Source organism: Panulirus ornatus, chromosome 29 (genome assembly GCF_036320965.1).
Source record: "Panulirus ornatus isolate Po-2019 chromosome 29, ASM3632096v1, whole genome shotgun sequence".
NCBI lineage: Eukaryota > Metazoa > Arthropoda > Malacostraca > Decapoda > Palinuridae > Panulirus > Panulirus ornatus.
In genome coordinates, this window is record NC_092252.1 from 19,942,997 (window position 1) to 19,964,590 (window position 21,594).

At 51.4% G+C, this 21,594-nt stretch overlaps 1 protein-coding gene across 1 annotated transcript in view; it reads left to right on the forward strand.

The window, feature by feature from the left end:
• Window positions 1–1,310: 1,310 nt before the first annotated feature.
• LOC139758178 (uncharacterized) overlaps window positions 1,311–21,594 on the forward strand; it is a 54,519-nt gene continuing 34,235 nt past the window's right edge. The window contains exons 1-4 of the mRNA XM_071679387.1: window positions 1,311–1,426; window positions 11,100–11,189; window positions 16,041–16,171; window positions 18,613–18,750. Of these exons, the coding sequence (XP_071535488.1) occupies window positions 11,138–11,189; window positions 16,041–16,171; window positions 18,613–18,750 (321 nt within the window). The 5' untranslated portion in view covers window positions 1,311–1,426; window positions 11,100–11,137. The remainder of the gene's footprint in view (window positions 1,427–11,099; window positions 11,190–16,040; window positions 16,172–18,612; window positions 18,751–21,594) is intronic.

Sequence of the window (21,594 nt, forward strand, 5' to 3'; positions counted from 1 at the left end):
CAACCATCTACCGGGGACACAGCCTTCTCCCGTAGACACAGCCATCTCCTGGGGACACAGCCATCTACCGGGGACACAGCCATCTACCGGGGACACAACCATCTACCGGGGACACAACCATCTACCGGGGACACAGCCTTCTCCCGTAGACACAGCCATCTCCTGGGGACACAGCCATCTACCGGGGACACAGCCATCTACCGGGGACACAGCCATCTACCGGGGACACAGCCTTCTCCCGTAGACACAGCCATCTCCTGGGGACACAGCCATCTACCGGGGACACAGCCATCTAACGGGGACACAGCCATCTACCGGGGACACAGCCATCTCCCGGGGACACAGTCTTCTCCCGTAGACACAGCCATCTCCTGGGGACACAGCCATCTACCGGGGACACAGCCATCTAACGGGGACACAGCCATCTACCGGGGACACAGCCATCTACCGGGGACACAACCATCTACCGGGGACACAGCCTTCTCCCGTAGACACAGCCATCTCCTGGGGACATAGCCATCTACCGGGGACACAGCCATCTACCGGGGACACAGCCATCTACCGGGGACACGGCCATCTACCGGGGACACAACCATCTCCCGGGGACACAGTCTTCTCACGTAGACACAGCCATCTCCTGGGGACACAGCCATCTACCGGGGACACAGCCATCTCCTGGGGACACAGCCATCAACCGGGGACACAGCCATCTACCGGGGACACAGCCATCTACCGGGGACACAACCATCTCCCGGGGACACAGTCTTCTCCCGTAGACACAGCCATCTCCTGGGGACACAGCCATCTACCGGGGACACAGCCATCTCCTGGGGACACAGCCATCTACCGGGGACACAGCCATCTACCGGGGACACAGCCATCTACCGGGGACACAGCCATCTACCGGGGACACAGCCATCTCCCGGGGACACAGCCATCTACCGGGGACACAGCCATCTACCGGGGACACAGCCATCTACCGGGGACACAGCCATCTCCCGGGGACACAGCCATCTACCGGGGACACAGCCATCTACCGGGGACACAGCCATCTACCGGGGACACAGCCATCTCCCGGGGACACAGCCATCTACCGGGGACACAGCCATCTACCGGGGACACAGCCATCTCCCGGGGACACAGCCATCTCCCGGGGACACAGCCATCTACCGGGAGCCTAGTAGACTTTTCGTGGGACAAGGGACATCGGTAGGGGTAATTACCTGATCATACCAGCCTCATGCAAGAGCTTATTCCCGCCTCCCTCCGCTGCTCAAGGTCACACAGCCAGAGTACATTACCTGACGCACCGCTCACCTCGCCTCACTCACTCACTCACTCACGAGTGTTGGCTGCCTCCTGCACACCACACACCGCTGACAGCCACCTTGTGTTCCCCCCCAGGAAGGTAAACATTGGATTACATGTGAGTAAGACACAGTGTTACTTCCGTTCCCACAGTAGGTAGGCATGCACTTGTCCAGCCTCCCTCCTGATACAAGACTTGCACAGAATGGTCAACACCACCAGCACGATCAATGATATATCGAGAAAGGGAAATTCAGTTCTGAAACTTGAACTTCGTGGAAAGACAACGCCTGTGTTTGTTTACCTGTAACATAGACTTGTATACTGACGGCTTTTGAAATGTATTTTTTTTGCCTTTATGTCTTAGATTGCATGGCAGCTGAATTCCCTAGTGAAGGTCATCATATTATCGCACGTCGACCCCGGTATACCACATCGTTCCAATTCACTCTATTCCTTGCACGCCTCTCACCCTCCTGCATGTTCAGGCCCTGATCGCTCTAAATCTTTTTCACTCCATCCTTGCACCTCCAATTTGGCCTCCCGCTTCTCCTCGTTCCCTCCACCTCTGACACATATATCCTCTTTGTCAATCGTTCCTCACTCATTTTCTCCATGTGACCAAACCATTTTAAAACACCCTCTTCTGCTCTCTCAACCACACTCTTTTTATTACCACACATCTCTCTTACCCTTTCATTACTTTCTCGATCAAACCACCTCACACCACATATTGTCCTGAAACATCTCATTTCCAACACATCCACTCTCCTCAAACACAATCCTATCCATAGCCCACGCCTCGCAACCATATAGTATTGTTGGAACCACTATTCCTTCAAACATCCCCACTTTCGCACTCCCAGATAACGTTCTCTTTTTCCACACATTCTTCATCGCTCCCAGAATCTTCGCCCCCTCTCCCACCCTATGACTCACTTCCATTTCCATGGTTCCATTCTCTGCTAAGTCCACTTCTAGATATCTAAAGCACTTCATTTCCCCCAATTTTTTTTCCATCCAAACTCACATCCCATCTAACTTGTTCCTTAACCCTGCGTAACTCTGCTCTTATTCACATTCACTCTCACACACCCCTGCCGCAGACCGACCTTTATTGGGAACCAATCACTCTCCTCTCTTCCTACTCGTGCACATGCCTTACATCATTGATAAAAACTTCCCACTGCTTCTAGCAGCTTATCTCCCACACCATATACTCTTAAAACCTTTCACAAAGCATCTCTATCAACTCTATCATATACCTACTCCAGATCCATAAATGCTACATACATATCCATCTGTTTCTCTAAGTATTTCTCACATACATTCTTCAAAGCAAACACCTGATCCACACATCCTCTACCACTTCTGAAACCACACTGCTCTTCCCCAATCTGATGCTCTGTACATGCCTTCACCCTCTCAATCAATACCCTCCCATATAATTTCCCAGGAATACTCAACAAACTTATGCCTCTGTAGTTTGAACATTCACTTTTATCCCATTTCACTTTGCACAATGGCACTATCCACTATTCATCATGATCCATACATACATTGATATCCTTACCAACCAATCAACAACACAGTCATCCCCTTATTCAATGAATTTAACTGCAATACTATCCAAACCCGCCGCCTTTCCGGACTTCATCCTCTGCAAAGCTTTCACTACCTTTTCTCTCTTCACCGACCCCCATTCTCCTTGATTCTCTCACTTCGCACACCATCCCGACCAACGCACCCTATATCTGCCACTCTATCATCAAACGCATTCTAACAAACCCTCAAGATACTCAATCCATCTCCCCACTTCATCATTACCTGCTATCACTTCCCCCATTGCCAACTTCACCAATATTCCCATTTGTTCTCTTTTCTTACATACGTTATTTACCTCCTTCCAAAACATCTTTTTCTTCTCCCTAAAATTTAATGATACTCTCTCACCCAACTCTCATTTGCCCTCTTTTTCAACTCTTGCACCTTTCTCTTGACCTCCTGCCTCTTTCTTTTATACATCTTTCAATAATTAGCACTCCTTCCTTGCAAGCATTGTCCAAACGCCTCTCTTTTCTCTTTCACAATTAACTTTACTTCTTTATCCCACCACTCACTACCCTCTCTGATCTGCCCACCTCCCACGCTTCTCATGCCACAAACATCTTTTGCGCACTCCATCACTGCTTCCCTAAATATATCCCATTCCTCCCCCACTCCCCTTACTTCCATTGTTCTCACCTTTTTCCATTCTGTACTCAGTCTCTCCTGGTACTTCCTCACACAAGTCTCCTTCCCAAGATCACTTACTCCCACCACTCTCTTCACCCCAACATTCACTCTTCTCTTTTGAAAATCTCTACAAATCTTCACCTTCGCCTTCATAAGATAATGATCAGACATCCCTCCAGCTGCACCTTTCAGCACATTAACATCTAAAAGTCTCTTTTACACGCCTATCAATTAAGACGTAGTATAATAACGCTCTCTGGCCATCTCTCCTACTTACATACGTATACTTATGTATATCTCGCTTTTTAAACCAGGTATTTCCAATCACCAGTCCTTTTTCAGCACATAAATCTACAAGCTCTTCACCATTACCATTTACAACACTGAACACCCCATGTATACCAATTATTCCCTCAACTGCCACATTACTCACCTTTGCATTCAAATCACCCATCACTATAACCCGGTCTCGTGCATCAAAACCACTAACACACTCACTCACCTGCTCCTAAAATAGCTGACTTTTATAAGTGGGACGTCCACGACAGGTTAAGTGGCGTCGTTCAACAAAAACTTGGAATAAGTAGATTGAGGGTCGTGTAGCTAAGCATGACCCAGAACTCTGAGGTCTGGTATTATGCCCCGGGGTCATCCGTCTGGTAGGTGATCCGGGTTCATCCGTCAGGTAGGTGCCCAGGGGTCAGTAGGTGCCCCCGGGTCATCCATCTGGTAGGTGCCCCGGGGTCATCCGTGTGGTAGGTGCCCCGGGGTCATCAGTCTGGTAGGTGCCCCGGGGTCTTCCGTGTGGTAGGTGCCCCGGGGTCATCCGTCTGGTAGGTGCCCGGGGTCATCCGTCTGGTAGGTGCCCGGGGTCATCCGTCTGGTTGGTGCCCGGGGTCATCCGTCTAGTAGGTGCCCGGGGTCATCCGTCAGGTAGGTGCCCAGGGGTCATCCGTCTGGTAGGTGCCCGGGGTCATCCGTCTGGTTGGTGCCCGGGGTCATCCGTCTGGTTGGTGCCCGGGGTCATCCGTCTGGTTGGTGCCCGGGGTCATCCGTCTGGTAGGTGCTCGGGGTTCATCCGTCAGGTAGGTGCCCAGGGGTCATCCGTCTAGTAGGTGCCCGGCGTCATCCGTCTGATAAGTGCCCGGGGTCATCCGTCTAGTAGGCGCCCGGGGTCATTCATCTGGTAGGTGCCCGGGGTCATCCGTCTGGTTGGTGCCCGGGATCATCCGTCAGGTAGGTGCCCCGGGGTCATCCGTCAGGTAGGTGCCCCGGGGTCATCCGTCTGGTAGGTGCTCGGGGTTCATCCGTCAGGTAGGTGCCCAGGGGTCATCCGTCTAGTAGGTGCCCGGGGTCATCCGTCTGGTAAGTGCCCGGGGTCATCCGTCTAGTAGGCGCCCGGGGTCATTCATCTGGTAGGTGCCCGGGGTCATCCGTCTGGTTGGTGCCCGGGATCATCCGTCAGGTAGGTGCCCCGGGGTCATCCGTCAGGTAGGTGCCCCGGGGTCATCCGTCTGGTAAGTGCCCGGGGTCATCCGTCTGGTAGGTGCCCGGGGTCATCCGTCTGGTTGGTGCCCCGGGGTCATCCGTCTAGTAGGTGCCCGGGGTCATTTGTCTGGTAGGTGACCCGGGGTCATCCGTCAGGTAGGTGCCCCGGGGTCATCCGTCAGGTAGGTGCCCCGGGGTCATCCGTCTGGTAGGTGCCCCGGGGTCATCCGTCTGGTAGGTGCCCCGGGGTCATCCGTCTGGTAGGTGCCCCGGGGTCATCCGTCTAGTAGGTGTCCCGGGGTCATCCGTCTGGTAGGTGCCCCGGGGTCATCCGTCTGGTTGGTGCCCGGGGTCATGCGTCTGGTAGGTGCCCGGGGTCATCCGTCTAGTAGGTGCCCCGGGGTCATCCGTCTAGTAGGTGCCCGGGGTCATGTGTCTGGTTGGTGCCCCGGGGTCATCCGTCTACTAGGTGCCCGGGGTCATGTGTCTGGTTGGTGCCCAGGGGTCATCCGTCAGGTAGGTGCCCCGGGGTCATCCGTCTGGTTGGTGCCCGGGGTCATCCGTCTGGTAGGTGCCTCGGGGTCATCCGTCAGGTAGGTGCCCGGGGTCATCCGTCTGGTAGGTGCCTCGGGGTCATCCGTCTAGTAGGTGCCCGGGGTCATGCGTCTGGTTGGTGCCCGGGGTCATCCGTCTGGTAGGTGCCTCGGGGTCATCCGTCAGGTAGGTGCCCGGGGTCATCCGTGTGGTAGGTGCCCGGGGTCATCCGTCTGGTAGGTGCCCCGGGGTCATCCGTCTGGTAGGTGCCCGGGGTCATCCGTCTGGTTGGTGCCCGGGGTCATTCATCTGGTAGGTGCCCCGGGGTCATCCATCTGGTAGGTACCCGGGGTCATCCGTCTGGTAGGTGCCCCGGGGTCATCCGTCTGGTAGGTGCCCGGGGTCATGCGTCTGGTAGGTGCCCCGGGGTCATCCGTCTGGTTGGTGCCCGGGGTCTTCCGTCTACTAGGTGCCCGGGGTCATCCGTCTGGTAGGTGCCTCGGGGTCATCCGTCTGGTAGGTGCCCGGGGTCATCCGTCAGGTAGGTGCCCGGGGTCATCCGTCTGGTAGGTGCCCCGGGGTCATCCGTCAGGTAGGTGCCCGGGGTCATCCGTCTGGTAGGTGCCCCGGGGTCATCCGTCTGGTAGGTGCCCCGGGGTCATCCGTCTGGTAGGTGCCCGGGGTCATCCGTCTGGTTGGTGCCCGGGGTCATCCGTCTACTGGGTGCCCGGGATCATCCATCTGGTAGGTGCCTCGGGGTCATCCGTCTGGTAGGTGCCCCGGGGTCATCCGTCTGGTTGGTGCCCGGGGTCATTCATCTGGTAGGTGCCTGGGGTCATCCGTCTGGTTGGTGCCCCGGGGTCATCCGTCTGGTAGGTGCCCCGGGGTCATCCGTCTGGTAGGTGCCCGGGGTCATCCGTCTAGTAGGTGCCCGGGGTCATGCGTCTGGTTGGTGCCCCGGGGTCATCCGTCTGGTAGGTGCCCGGGGTCATCCGTCTAGTAGGTGCCCGGGGTCATCCGTCTAGTAGGTGTCCCGGGGTCATCCGTCTAGTAGGTGCCCGGGGTCATCCGTCTAGTAGGTGCCCGGGGTCATGCGTCTGGTTGGTGCCCGGGGTCATCCGTCTGGTAGGTGCCCCGGGGTCATCCGTCTAGTAGGTGCCCGGGGTCATGCGTCTGGTTGGTGCCCGGGGTCATCCGTCTGGTAGGTGCCTCGGGGTCATCCGTCAGGTAGGTGCCCGGGGTCATCCGTCTGGTAGGTGCCTCGGGGTCATCCGTCTAGTAGGTGCCCGGGGTCATGCGTCTGGTTGGTGCCCGGGGTCATCCGTCTGGTAGGTGCCTCGGGGTCATCCGTCTGGTAGGTGCCCGGGGTCATCCGTGTGGTAGGTGCCCGGGGTCATCCGTCTGGTAGGTGCCCCGGGGTCATCCGTCTGGTAGGTGCCCGGGGTCATCCGTCTGGTTGGTGCCCGGGGTCATTCATCTGGTAGGTGCCCCGGGGTCATCCGTCTGGTTGGTGCCCGGGGTCATCCGTCTAGTAGGTGCCCGGGGTCATCCGTCAGGTAGGTGCCCAGGGGTCATCCGTCTGGTAGATGCCCGGGGTCATCCGTCTGGTTGGTGCCCGGGGTCAGCCGTCTGGTTGGTGCCCGGGGTCATCCGTCTGGTAGGTGCTCGGGGTTCATCCGTCAGGTAGGTGCCCAGGGGTCATCCGTCTAGTAGGTGCCCGGGGTCATCCGTCTGGTAAGTGCCCGGGGTCATCCGTCTAGTAGGCGCCCGGGGTCATCCGTCTGGTAGGTGCCCGGGGTCATCCGTCTGGTTGGTGCCCGGGATCATCCGTCAGGTAGGTGCCCCGGGGTCATCTGTCAGGTAGGTGCCCCGGGGTCATCCGTCTGGTAGGTGCTCGGGGTTCATCCGTCAGGTAGGTGCCCAGGGGTCATCCGTCTAGTAGGTGCCCGGGGTCATCCGTCTGGTAAGTGCCCGGGGTCATCCGTCTAGTAGGCGCCCGGGGTCATTCATCTGGTAGGTGCCCGGGGTCATCCGTCTGGTTGGTGCCCGGGATCATCCGTCAGGTAGGTGCCCCGGGGTCATCCGTCAGGTAGGTGCCCCGGGGTCATCCGTCTGGTTGGTGCCCGGGGTCATCCGTCTGGTAGGTGCCCGGGGTCATCCGTCTGGTTGGTGCCCCGGGGTCATCCGTCTAGTAGGTGCCCGGGGTCATTTGTCTGGTAGGTGACCCGGGGTCATCCGTCAGGTAGGTGCCCCGGGGTCATCCTTCAGGTAGGTGCCCCGGGGTCATCCGTCTGGTAGGTGCCCCGGGGTCATCCGTCTGGTAGGTGCCCCGGGGTCATCCGTCTAGTAGGTGTCCCGGGGTCATCCGTCTGGTAGGTGCCCCGGGGTCATCCGTCTGGTTGGTGCCCGGGGTCATCCGTCTGGTAGGTGCCCGGGGTCATCCGTCTAGTAGGTGCCCGGGGTCATCCGTCTAGTAGGTGCCCGGGGTCATGTGTCTGGTTGGTGCCCCGGGGTCATCCGTCTACTAGGTGCCCGGGGTCATGTGTCTGGTTGGTGCCCAGGGGTCATCCGTCAGGTAGGTGCCCCGGGGTCATCCGTCTGGTTGGTGCCCGCGGTCATCCGTCTGGTAGGTGCCTCGGGGTCATCCGTCAGGTAGGTGCCCGGGGTCATCCGTCTGGTAGGTGCCTCGGGGTCATCCGTCTAGTAGGTGCCCGGGGTCATGCGTCTGGTTGGTGCCCGGGGTCATCCGTCTGGTAGGTGCCTCGGGGTCATCCGTCAGGTAGGTGCCCGGGGTCATCCGTGTGGTAGGTGCCCGGGGTCATCCGTCTGGTAGGTGCCCCGGGGTCATCCGTCTGGTAGGTGCCCGGGGTCATCCGTCTGGTTGGTGCCCGGGGTCATTCATCTGGTAGGTGCCCCGGGGTCATCCGTCTGGTTGGTGCCCGGGGTCATCCGTCTGGTTGGTGCCCGGGGTCATTCATCTGGTAGGTGCCCCGGGGTCATCCGTCTGGTAGGTACCCGGGGTCATCCGTCTGGTAGGTGCCCGGGGTCATCCGTCTGGTAGGTGCCCGGGGTCATCCGTCTGGTAGGTGCCCGGGGTCATCCGTCTGGTTGGTGCCCGGGGTCATCCGTCTAGTAGGTGCCCGGGGTCATCCGTCTGGTAGGTGCCCGGGGTCATCCGTCTGGTAGGTGCCCGGGGTCATCCGTCTGGTAGGTGCCCGGGGTCATCCGTCTGGTAGGTGCCCGGGGTCATCCGTCTGGTAGGTGCCCGGGGTCATCCGTCTGGTAGGTGCCCGGGGTCATCCGTCTGGTAGGTGCCCGGGGTCATCCGTCTGGTTGGTGCCCGGGGTCATCCGTCTGGTAGGTGCCCGGGGTCATCCGTCTGGTTGGTGCCCGGGGTCATCCGTCTGGTAGGTGCCCGGGGTCATCCGTCTGGTTGGTGCCCGGGGTCATCCGTCTGGTAGGTGCCCGGGGTCATCCGTCTGGTAGGTGCCCGGGGTCATCCGTCTGGTAGGTGCCCGGGGTCATCCGTCTGGTAGGTGCCCGGGGTCATCCGTCTGGTAGGTGCCCCGGGGTCATCCGTCTGGTAGGTGCCCGGGGTCATCCTCTGGTTGGTGCCCGGGGTCATCCGTCTGGTAGGTGCCCCGGGGTCATCCGTCGTAGGTGCCCGGGGTCATCCGTCTGGTTGGGCCCGGGGTCATCCGTTGGTAGGTGCCCGGGGTCATCGTTCTGGTGGTGCCGGGGTCATCCGTCTTGTTGGTGCCGGGGTCATCCGTCTGGTTGGTGCCCGGGTCATCCGTTTGGTAGTGCCGGGTCATCGTTTAGTAGGTGAGGGGTCATCCGTCTGTTGTGACCCGTGTATTGTCTGTACGGTGGAGGGGTCATAACTGTGTGGACCCCGTGTATTGTACTGTACGGGGAGGGAGTTGTACAATGGTTTACCCCTGTGTTGTACTGTACGGGAGGAGTTGTACACTGTTGGACCCGTGTATTGTACTGTACGGGGAGGGAGTTGTACACTGGTTGGACCCCATGTATTGTACTGTACGGGGAGGGAGTTGTACACTGGTTGGACCCCGTGTATTGTACTGTACGGGGAGGGAGTTGTACACTGGTTGGACCCCATGTATTGTACTGTACGGGAAGGGAGTTGTACACTGGTTGGACCCCATGTATTGTACTGTACGGGGAGGGAGTTGTACACTGGTTGGACCCCGTGTATTGTACTGTACGGGGAGGGAGTTGTACACTGGTTGGACCCCGTGTATTGTACTGTACGGGGAGGGAGTTGTACACTGGTTGGACCCCGTGTATTGTACTGTACGGGGAGGGAGTTGTACACTGGTTGGACCCCATGTATTGTACTGTACGGGGAGGGAGTTGTACACTGGTTGGACCCAGTGTATTGTACTGTACGGGGAGGGAGTTGTACACTGGTTGGACCCCATGTATTGTACTGTACGGGGAGGGAGTTGTACACTGGTTGGACCCCATGTATTGTACTGTACGGGGAGGGAGTTGTACACTGGTTGGACCCCATGTATTGTACTGTACGGGGAGGGAGTTGTACACTGGTTGGACCCCGTGTATTGTACTGTACGGGGAGGGAGTTGTACACTGGTTGGACCCCATGTATTGTACTGTACGGGGAGGGAGTTGTACACTGGTTGGACCCCATGTATTGTACTGTACGGGGAGGGAGTTGTACACTGGCTGGACCCCGTGTATTGTACTGTACGGGGAGGGAGTTGTACACTGGTTGGACCCCATGTATTGTACTGTACGGGGAGGGAGTTGTACACTGGTTGGACCCTGTGTATTGTACTGTACGGGGAGGGAGTTGTACACTGGTTGGACCCCATGTATTGTACTGTACGGGGAGGGAGTTGTACACTGGTTGGACCCCGTGTATTGTACTGTACGGGGAGGGAGTTGTACACTGGTTGGACCCCATGTATTGTACTGTACGGGGAGGGAGTTGTACACTGGTTGGACCCCATGTATTGTACTGTACGGGGAGGGAGTTGTACACTGGTTGGACCCCGTGTATTGTACTGTACGGGGAGGGAGTTGTAGACTGGTTGGACCCCGTGTATTGTACTGTACGGGGAGGGAGTTGTGGGTTGCCCAGTCTCCAGTCGTGCAATGTGATTGCTCGGTCAATACACGTCTGGAGAACTTGTTATCTTATCATCAATCAGGTTTAAAACGAGAAGTTTATCACCCATTACTCTTCTTTCTTCCACTGTGTGCAGATCTAAGGTTGCCTCGCCTCTCCCTCTTGCTCAGGTTAGTCGCCTTCCTCTGCACCTCCTCTGTTAGCTCTCTCTCTCTCCTGCCTGCTCTCACATGACCACATTTACGTAGCATATTCCAGTTTTGACCAGACGTACGAGGTTAAATATTTCCTTGTACATCACTGTTACTCTCCTCTGTTCCAGCAGTGTGTGTGTGTGTCTGTGTGTGTGTGTGTGTGTGTGTGTGTGTGTGTGTGTGTGTGTGTGTAGTCAGTGCAGTAAGATAATTTCATGTTCCAGAAGCGTCGTTGGTCGGCTGAGGTGCCAGAAGTACAAAGATGGAAGCCTTGTTTGAATTCCTGCTGGTGTTGCTCGTCTCCACCATGACAGGTCAGTGTGTCACTGTAGAGGGAGGGAGGGACTCTCCTATACTGTAGTTATAAGTCTACAGTGCGAGTCACCGTTGTAGTTATAATTCTACAGTGGGAGTCACCGTTGTAGTTATAAGTCTACAGTGCGAGTCACCGTTGTAGTTATAATTCTACAGTGGGAGTCACCTTTGTAGTTATAAATCTACAGTGGGAGTCACCGTTGTAGTTATGAGTCTACAGTGGGAGTCACCGTTGTAGTTATAAGTCTACAGTGGGAGTCACCGTTGTAGTTATAAGTCTACATTGGGAGTCTCCGTTGTAGTTATAAGTCTACAGTGGGAGTCACCGTTGTAGTTATAAGTCTACAGTGGGAGTCACCGTTGTAGTTATAAGTCTACAGTAGGAGTCACCGTTGTAGTTATAAGTCTACAGTGGGAGTCACCGTTGTAGTTATAAGTCTACAGTGGGAGTCACCGTTGTAGTTATAAGTCTACAGTGGGAGTCACCGTTGTAGTTATAAGTCTACAGTAGGAGTCACCGTTGTAGTTATAAGTCTACAGTGGGAGTCACCGTTGTAGTTATAAGTCTACAGTGGGAGTCACCGTTGTAGTTATAAGTCTACAGTGGGAGTCACCGTTGTAGTTATAAGTCTACAGTGGGAGTCACCGTTGTAGTTATAAGTCTACAGTGGGAGTCACCGTTGTAGTTATAAGTCTACAGTGGGAGTCACCGTTGTAGTTATAAGTCTACAGTGGGAGTCACCGTTGTAGTTATAAGTCTACAGTGGGAGTCACCGTTGTAGTTATAAGTCTACAGTGGGAGTCACCGTTGTAGTTATAAGTCTACAGTGGGAGTCACCGTTGTAGTTATATGTCTACAGTGGGAGTCACCGTTGTAGTTATAAGTCTACAGTAGGAGTCACCGTTGTAGTTATAAGTCTACAGTGGGAGTCACCGTTGTAGTTATAAGTCTACAGTGGGAGTCACCGTTGTAGTTATAAGTCTACAGTGGGAGTCACCGTTGTAGTTATAAGTCTACAGTAGGAGTCACCGTTGTAGTTATAAGTCTACAGTAGGAGTCACCGTTGTAGTTATAAGTCTACAGTGGGAGTCACCGTTGTAGTTATAAGTCTACAGTGGGAGTCACCGTTGTAGTTATAAGTCTACAGTAGGAGTCACCGTTGTAGTTATAAGTCTACAGTAGGAGTCACCGTTGTAGTTATAAGTCTACAGTGGGAGTCACCGTTGTAGTTATAAGTCTACAGTGGGAGTCACCGTTGTAGTTATAAGTCTACAGTGGGAGTCACCGTTGTAGTTATAAGTCTACAGTGGGAGTCACCGTTGTAGTTATAAGTCTACAGTGGGAGTCACCGTTGTAGTTATAAGTCTACAGTGGGAGTCACCGTTGTAGTTATAAGTCTACAGTGGGAGTCACCGTTGTAGTTATAAGTCTACAGTGGGAGTCACCGTTGTAGTTATAAGTCTACAGTGGGAGTCACCGTTGTAGTTATAAGTCTACAGTGGGAGTCACCGTTGTAGTTATAAGTCTACAGTGGGAGTCACCGTTGTAGTTATAAGTCTACAGTAGGGAGTCACCGTTGTAGTTATAAGTCTACAGTGGGAGTCACCGTTGTAGTTATAAGTCTACAGTGGGAGTCACCGTTGTAGTTATAAGTCTACAGTGGGAGTCACCGTTGTAGTTATAAGTCTACAGTGGGAGTCACCGTTGTAGTTATAAGTCTACAGTGGGAGTCACCGTTGTAGTTATAAGTCTACAGTGGGAGTCACCGTTGTAGTTATAAGTCTACAGTGGGAGTCACCGTTGTAGTTATAAGTCTACAGTGGGAGTCACCGTTGTAGTTATAAGTCTACAGTGGGAGTCACCGTTGTAGTTATAAGTCTACAGTGGGAGTCACCGTTGTAGTTATAAGTCTACAGTGGGAGTCACCGTTGTAGTTATAAGTCTACAGTGGGAGTCACCGTTGTAGTTATAAGTCTACAGTGGGAGTCACCGTTGTAGTTATAAGTCTACAGTGGGAGTCACCGTTGTAGTTATAAGTCTACAGTGGGAGTCACCGTTGTAGTTATAAGTCTACAGTAGGAGTCACCGTTGTAGTTATAAGTCTACAGTGGGAGTCACCGTTGTAGTTATAAGTCTACAGTAGGAGTCACCGTTGTAGTTATAAGTCTACAGTGGGAGTCACCGTTGTAGTTATAAGTCTACAGTGGGAGTCACCGTTGTAGTTATAAGTCTACAGTGGGAGTCACCGTTGTAGTTATAAGTCTACAGTGGGAGTCACCGTTGTAGTTATAAGTCTACAGTGGGAGTCACCGTTCTCACCAGTGATATACTGTGATCCACCTGATTATGCGTGACAAAAGTGAAGTTTCTGTCATATGCCAGTGAGGGTGCGTCTGACTGTCATATGCCAGTGAGGGTGCGTCTGACTGTCATATGCCAGTGAGGGTGCGTCTGACACTGTCATATGCCAGTGAGGGTGCGTGTGACTTCTGTCATATGCCAGTGAAGATGCGTCTGTCATATGCCAGTGAGGGTGCGTCTGACTGTCATATGCCAGGGAGGGTGCGTCTGACTCTGTCATATGCCAGTGAGGGTGCGTGTGACTTCTGTCATATGCCAGTGAAGATGCGTGTAACTCTGTCATATGCCAGTGAGGGTGCGTCTGACCCTGTCATATGCCAGGGAGGGTGCGTCTGACTCTGTCATATGCCAGTGAGGGTGCGTCTGACCCTGTCATATGCCAGGGAGGGTGCGTCTGACTCTGTCATATGCCAGTGAGGGTGCGTGTGACTTCTGTCATATGCCAGTGAAGATGCGTGTAACTCTGTCATATGCCAGTGAGGGTGCGTCTGACCCTGTCATATGCCAGGGAGGGTGCGTCTGACTCTGTCATATGCCAGTGAGGGTGCGTGTGACTTCTGTCATATGCCAGTGAAGATGCGTGTAACTCTGTCATATGCCAGTGAGGGTGCGTCTGACCCTGTCATATGCCAGGGAGGGTGCGTCTGACTCTGTCATATGCCAGTGAGGGTGCGTCTGACATTGTCATATGCCAATGAGAGTGCGTGTGACTCTGTCATATGCCAGTGAGGGGGGGGGGTTGACCTTAGTCTGATGGCCTGATGTCGTCTTGTGGTTCTGAGCATTATATCATAATGCTCTCCTTTAAGTGGCAGGAGACATTGTACCATGTGATCCTCTCCATCATGACCTACTGCCTGACCGATATACACACACACACCTGTCCTATACATACATACCCAGCAGACCTACACATAGAGACACACCTGACCTATACATACAGACACACCTGACCGATATACACACACACACCTGTCCTATATATACATACCCAGCAGACCTACACATAGAGACACACCTGACCTATACATACAGACACACCTGACCGATATACACACACACACCTGTCCTATATATACATACCCAGCAGACCTACACATAGAGACACACCTGACCTATACATACAGATACACCTGACCTATACATACAGACACACCGGACATATACATACAGACACACCAGACCTATACATACAGACACACCTGACCTATACATACAGACACACCTGATCTGTACATACAGACACACCAGATCTATACATACAGAAACAGTTAACCTGTACATACAGACACACCTGACCTGTACATACAGACACACCTGACCGATATACACACACACACCTGTCCTATATATACATACCCAGTAGACCTACACATAGAGACACACCTGACCTATACATACAGACACACCTGACCTATACATACAGACACACCGGACATATACATACAGACACACCAGACCTATACATACAGACACACCTGACCTATACATACAGACACACCTGATCTGTACATACAGACACACCAGATCTATACATACAGAAACAGTTAACCTGTACATACAGACACACCTGACCTGTACATACAGACACACCTGACCAATACATACAGACACACCAGACCTATACATACAGTCACACCTGGCCTATACATACAGACACACATGACCTATAAATACAGACACACCTGACCTATACATGAAGAAACACCTGACTTATACATTCAGACACACCAGACCTATACATACAGACACACCTGATCTATATATACAGATACACCTGACCTATACATACAGACACACCTGACCTACACATACAGACACACCTGATCTATATATACAGACACACCTGACCTCTTCATACAGACACACCTGACCTATACATACAGACACACCTGAGTTATACATACAGACACACCTGAATTATACATACAGACACACCTGACCTATACATACAGACACACCAAACCTATACATACAGTCACACCTGACTTATACATACAGACACACATGACCTATAAATACAGACATACCTGACCTATACATGCAGAAACACCTGACTTATACATTCAGACACACCAGACCTATACATATAGACACACCTGACCTATATATACAGATACACCTGACCTATACATACAGACACACCAGACCTATACATACAGATACACCTGACCTATACATACAGTCACACCTGACCTATACATACAGACACACATGACCTATAAATACAGACATACCTGACCTATACATGCAGAAACACCTGACTTATACATTCAGACACACCAGACCTATACATACAGATACACCTGACCTATACATACAGACACACCTGAACTATACATACAGATACACCTGACTTACACATACAGGTATGTATACTCAGGCCCGCTAGAACATCAAATATACAGTGAACATATGACGTAAAGTTTTTGAGCTGATTCTGAACGTGTTCTGAACGTGTTGTGATCGTGTTGTGAACGTGTTGCAGCTGGTCACTCGTGTACAGACAAGGACGAGATCTCGTGCGGGGACAAGGACACATGTATTCCCCTGCGCTACATATGTGACAATGATGATGATTGCGACGATGAAGCGGACGAAGACCACAACCTCTGTCAGGTAGGTCATACCACCCAAACATAGAGAGAGTATCATTAAATTTTAGGGAGAATAAAAAGATGTTTTGGAAGGAGGTTAATAAAGTGCGTAAGACAAGGGAACAAATGGGAATTTCAGTGAAGGGGGCTAATGGGGAGGTGATAACAAGTAGTGGTGATGTGAGGAGATGGAGTGAGTATTTTGAAGGTTTGTTGAATGTGTTTGATGATAGAGTGGCAGATATAGGGTGTTTTGGCCGAGGTGGTGTGCAAAGTGAGAGGGTTAGGGAGAATGATTTGGTAAGCATAGAAGAGGTAGTAAAAGCTTTGCGGAAGATGAAAGCCGGCAAGGCAGCAGGTTTGGATGGTATTGCAGTGGAATTTATTAAAAAAGGGGGTGACTGTATTGTTAACTGGTTGGTAAAGTTATTTAATGTATGTATGATTCATGGTGAGGTGCCTGAGGATTGGCGGAATGCGTGCATAGTGCCATTGTACAAAGGCAAAGGGGATAAAAGTGAGTGCTCAAATTACAGAGGCATAAGTTTGTTGAGTATTCCTGGGAAATTATATGGGAGGGTATTGATTGAGAGGGTGAAGGCATGTACAGAGCATCAGATTGGGAAGAGCAGTGTGGTTTCAGAAGTGGTAGAGGATATGTGGATCAGGTGTTTGCTTTGAAGAATGTATGTGAGAAATACTTAGAAAAGCAAATGGATTTGTATGTAGCATTTATGGATCTGGAGAAGGCATATGACAGAGTTGATAGAGATGCTCTGTGGAAGGTATTAAGAATATATGGTGTGGGAGGCAAGTTGTTAGAAGCAGTGAAAAGTTTTTATCGAGGATGTAAGGCATGTGTACGTGTAGGAAGAGAGAAAAGTGATTGGTTCTCAGTGAATGTAGGTTTGCGGCAGGGGTGTGTGATGTCTCCATGATTGTTTAATTTGTTTAAGGATGGGGTTGTTAGGGAGGTGAATGCACGAGTTTTCGAAAGAGGGGCAAGTATGCAGTCTGTTGTGGATGAGAGAGCTTGGGAAGTGAGCCAGTTGTTGTTCGCTGATGATACAGCGCTTGTGGCTGATTCATGTGAGAAACTGCAGAAGCTGGTGACTGAGTTTGGTAAAGTGTGTGAAAGGAGAAAGTTAAGAGTAAATGTGAATAATAGCAAGGTTATTAGGTACAGTAGGGTTGAGGGTCAAGTCAATTGGGAGGTAAGTTTGAATGGAGAAAACTGGAGGAAGTAAAGTGTTTTAGATATCTGGGAGTGGATCTGGTAGCGGATGGAGCCATGGAAGCGGAAGTGAATCATAGGGTGGGGAAGTGGGCGAAAATCCTGGGAGCCTTGAAGAATGTTTGGAAGTCGAGAACATTATCTCAGAAAGCAAAAATGGGTATGTTTGAAGGAATAGTGGTTCCAACAATGTTGTATGGTTGCGAGGCGTGGGCTATGGATAGAGTTGTGCTGAGGAGGATGGATGTGCTGGAAATGAGATGTTTGAGGACAATATGTGGTGTAAGGTGGTTTGATCGCGTAAGTAATGTAAGGGTAAGAGAGATAAAAAGAGCGTGGTTGAGAGAGCAAAAGAGGGTGTTTTGAAATGGTTTGGGCACATGGAGAGAATGAGTGAGGAAAGATTGACCAAGAGGATATATGTGTCGGAGGTGGAGGGAACAAGGAGAAGTGGGAGACCAAATCGTAGGTGGAAAGATGGAGTGAAAAAGATTTTGTGTGATCGGGGCCTGAACATGCAGGAGGATGAAAGGCGGGCAAGGAATAGAGTGAATTGGATCGATGTGGTATACCGGGGTAGAGGTGCTGTCAATGGATTGTATCAGGGCATGTGAAGCGTCTGGGGTAAACCATGGAAAGTTGTGTGGGGCCTGGATGTGGAAAGGGAGCTATGGTTTCGGGCATTATTACATGACAGCTAGAGACTGAGTGTGAACGAATGGGGCCTTTGTTGTCTTTTCCTAGCGCTAACTCGCACACATGAGGGGGGAGGGGGATGTTATTCCATGTGTGGCGAGGTGGCGATGGGAATGAATAAAGGCAGACAGTGTGAATTGTGTGCATGTGTATATATGTATGTGTTTGCGTGTGTATATATATGTGTACATTGAGATGTATAGGTATGTATATTTGCGTGTGTGGACGTGTATGTATACACATGTGTATGGGGGTGGGTTGGGCCATTTCTTTCGTCTGTTTCCTTGCGCTACCTCGCAAACGCGGGAGACAGAAACAAAGCAAAAGAAATATGAATAAATAAATGAATATATATATATATATATATATATATATATATATATATATATATATATATATATATATATATATATATATATATATATATATATATATATATATATATATACATACATTATTTCTGGTCAGGCTAAATATTAATATATGACATGTAAGTCACATATCCTCGTCTTGACCTGTGTTAATGACCTCAGGCGTGGAGTAATGAGGAGTGTGAGTCCGGGTCAACACAGTGCAGCAGACTGGGCCACACCTTCTGTACCGACATCTCCAGCTACTGTAACCTGACCGACCCACCATGTGAGGGCGACCTGGACCCCAGGATTTGCCAGGTAATGTCTCCTCCATCATCACATCCTACATGGGAGTTGGACACTACATCATCACATCCTACATGGGAGTTGGACACTACATCATCACATCCTACATGGGAGTTGGACACTACATCATCACATTCTACATGGGAGTTGGACACTGCATCATCACATTCTACATGGGAGTTGGACACTACATCATCACATTCTACATGGGAGTTGGACACTGCATCATCACATTCTACATGGGAGTTGGACACTACATCATCACATCCTACATGGGAGTTGGACACTACATCATCACATTCTACATGGGAGTTGGACACTACATCATCACATCCTACATGGGAGTTGGACACTGCATCATCACATCCTACATGGGAGTTGGACACTACATCATCACATCCTACATGGGAGTTGGACACTACATCATCACATCCTACATGGGAGTTGGACACTACATCATCACATTCTACATGGGAGTTGGACACTACATCATCACATCCTACATGGGAGTTGGACACTACATCATCACATCCTACATGGGAGTTGGACACTACATCATCACATCCTACATGGGAGTTGGACACTACATCATCACATCCTACATGGGAGTTGGACACTACATCATCACATCCTACATGGGAGTTGGACACTGCATCATCACATCCTACATGGGAGTTGGACACTACATCATCACATCCTACATGGGAGTTGGACACTACATCATCACATCCTACATGGGAGTTGGACACTACATCATCACATCCTACATGGGAGTTGGACACTACATCATCACATCCTACATGGGAGTTGGACACTACATCATCACATCCTACATGGGAGTTGGACACTACATCATCACATCCTACATGGGAGTTGGACACTACATCATCACATCCTACATGGGAGTTGGACACTACATCATCACATCCTACATGGGAGTTGGACACTACATCATCACATCCTACATGGGAGTTGGACACTACATCATCACATCCTACATGGGAGTTGGACACTACATCATCACATCCTACATGGGAGTTGGACACTGCATCATCACATCCTACATGGGAGTTGGACACTGCATCATCACATTCTACATGGGAGTTGGACACTACATCATCACATCCTACATGGGAGTTGGACACTACATCATCACATCCTACATGGGAGTTGGACACTACATCATCACATCCTACATGGGAGTTGGACACTACATCATCACATCCTACATGGGAGTTGGACACTACATCATCACATCCTACATGGGAGTTGGACACTGCATCATCACATTCTACATGGGAGTTGGACACTACATCATCACATCCTACATGGGAGTTGGACACTACATCATCACATCCTACATGGGAGTTGGACACTACATCATCACATCCTACATGGGAGTTGGACACTACATCATCACATCCTACATGGGAGTTGGACACTACATCATCACATCCTACATGGGAGTTGGACACTACATCATCACATCCTACATGGGAGTTGGACACTACATCATCACATCCTACATGGGAGTTGGACACTACATCATCACATCCTACATGGGAGTTGGACACTACATCATCACATCCTACATGGGAGTTGGACACTGCATCATCACATCCTACATGGGAGTTAGACACTACATCATCACATCCTACATGGGAGTTGGACACTACATCATCACATCCTACATGGGAGTTGGACACTACATCATCACATCCTACATGGGAGTTGGACACTACATCATCACATTCTACATGGGAGTTGGACACTACATCATCACATCCTACATGGGAGTTGGACACTACATCATCACATCCTACATGGGAGTTGGACACTACATCATCACATCCTACATGGGAGTTGGACACTACATCATCACATCCTACATGGGAGTTGGACACTACATCCATCCTGTCATGTTGTCTCTTTACCTGCCTCCACCCTTACATCTGCCTCATTGTACCACCATCACCACAGGAAGGTCTACACCTGACTCATTGTACCACCACCACCACAGGAAGGTATACACCTGACTCACTGTACCACCACCACCACAGGAAGGTCTACACCTGACTCATTGTACCACCATCACCACAGGAAGGTCTACACCTGACTCACTGTACCACCACCACCACAGGGAGGTCTACACCTGACTCACTGTACCACTACCACCACAGGAAGGTATACACCTGACTCATTGTACCACCACCACCACAGGAAGGTCTACACCTGACTCATTGTACCACCATCACCACAGGAAGGTATACACCTGACTCATTGTACCACCACCACCACAGGGAGGTCTACACCTGACTCACTGTACCACTACCACCACAGGAAGGTCTACACATAACTCATTGTACCACCATCACCACAGGAAGGTCAACACCTGACTCATTGTACCACCACCACCACAGGAAGGTCTACACATGACTCATTGTATCACCATCACCACAGGAAGGTCTACACCTGACTCATTGCACCACCACCACCACAGGAAGGTCTACACATGACTCATTGTACCACCACCACCACAGGAAGGTCTACACCTGACTCATTGTACCACCATCACCACAGGAAGGTATACACCTGACTCACTGTACCACCACCACCACAGGAAGGTCTACACCTGACTCATTGTACCACCACCACCACAGGAAGGTCTACACCTGACTCACTGTACCACCACCACCACAGGAAGGTCTACACCTGACTCACTGCACCACCACCACCACAGGAAGGTATACACCTGACTCATTGTACCACCACCACCACAGGAAGGTCTACACCTGACTCATTGTACCACCACCACCACAGGAAGGTCTACACCTGACTCACTGTACCACCACCACC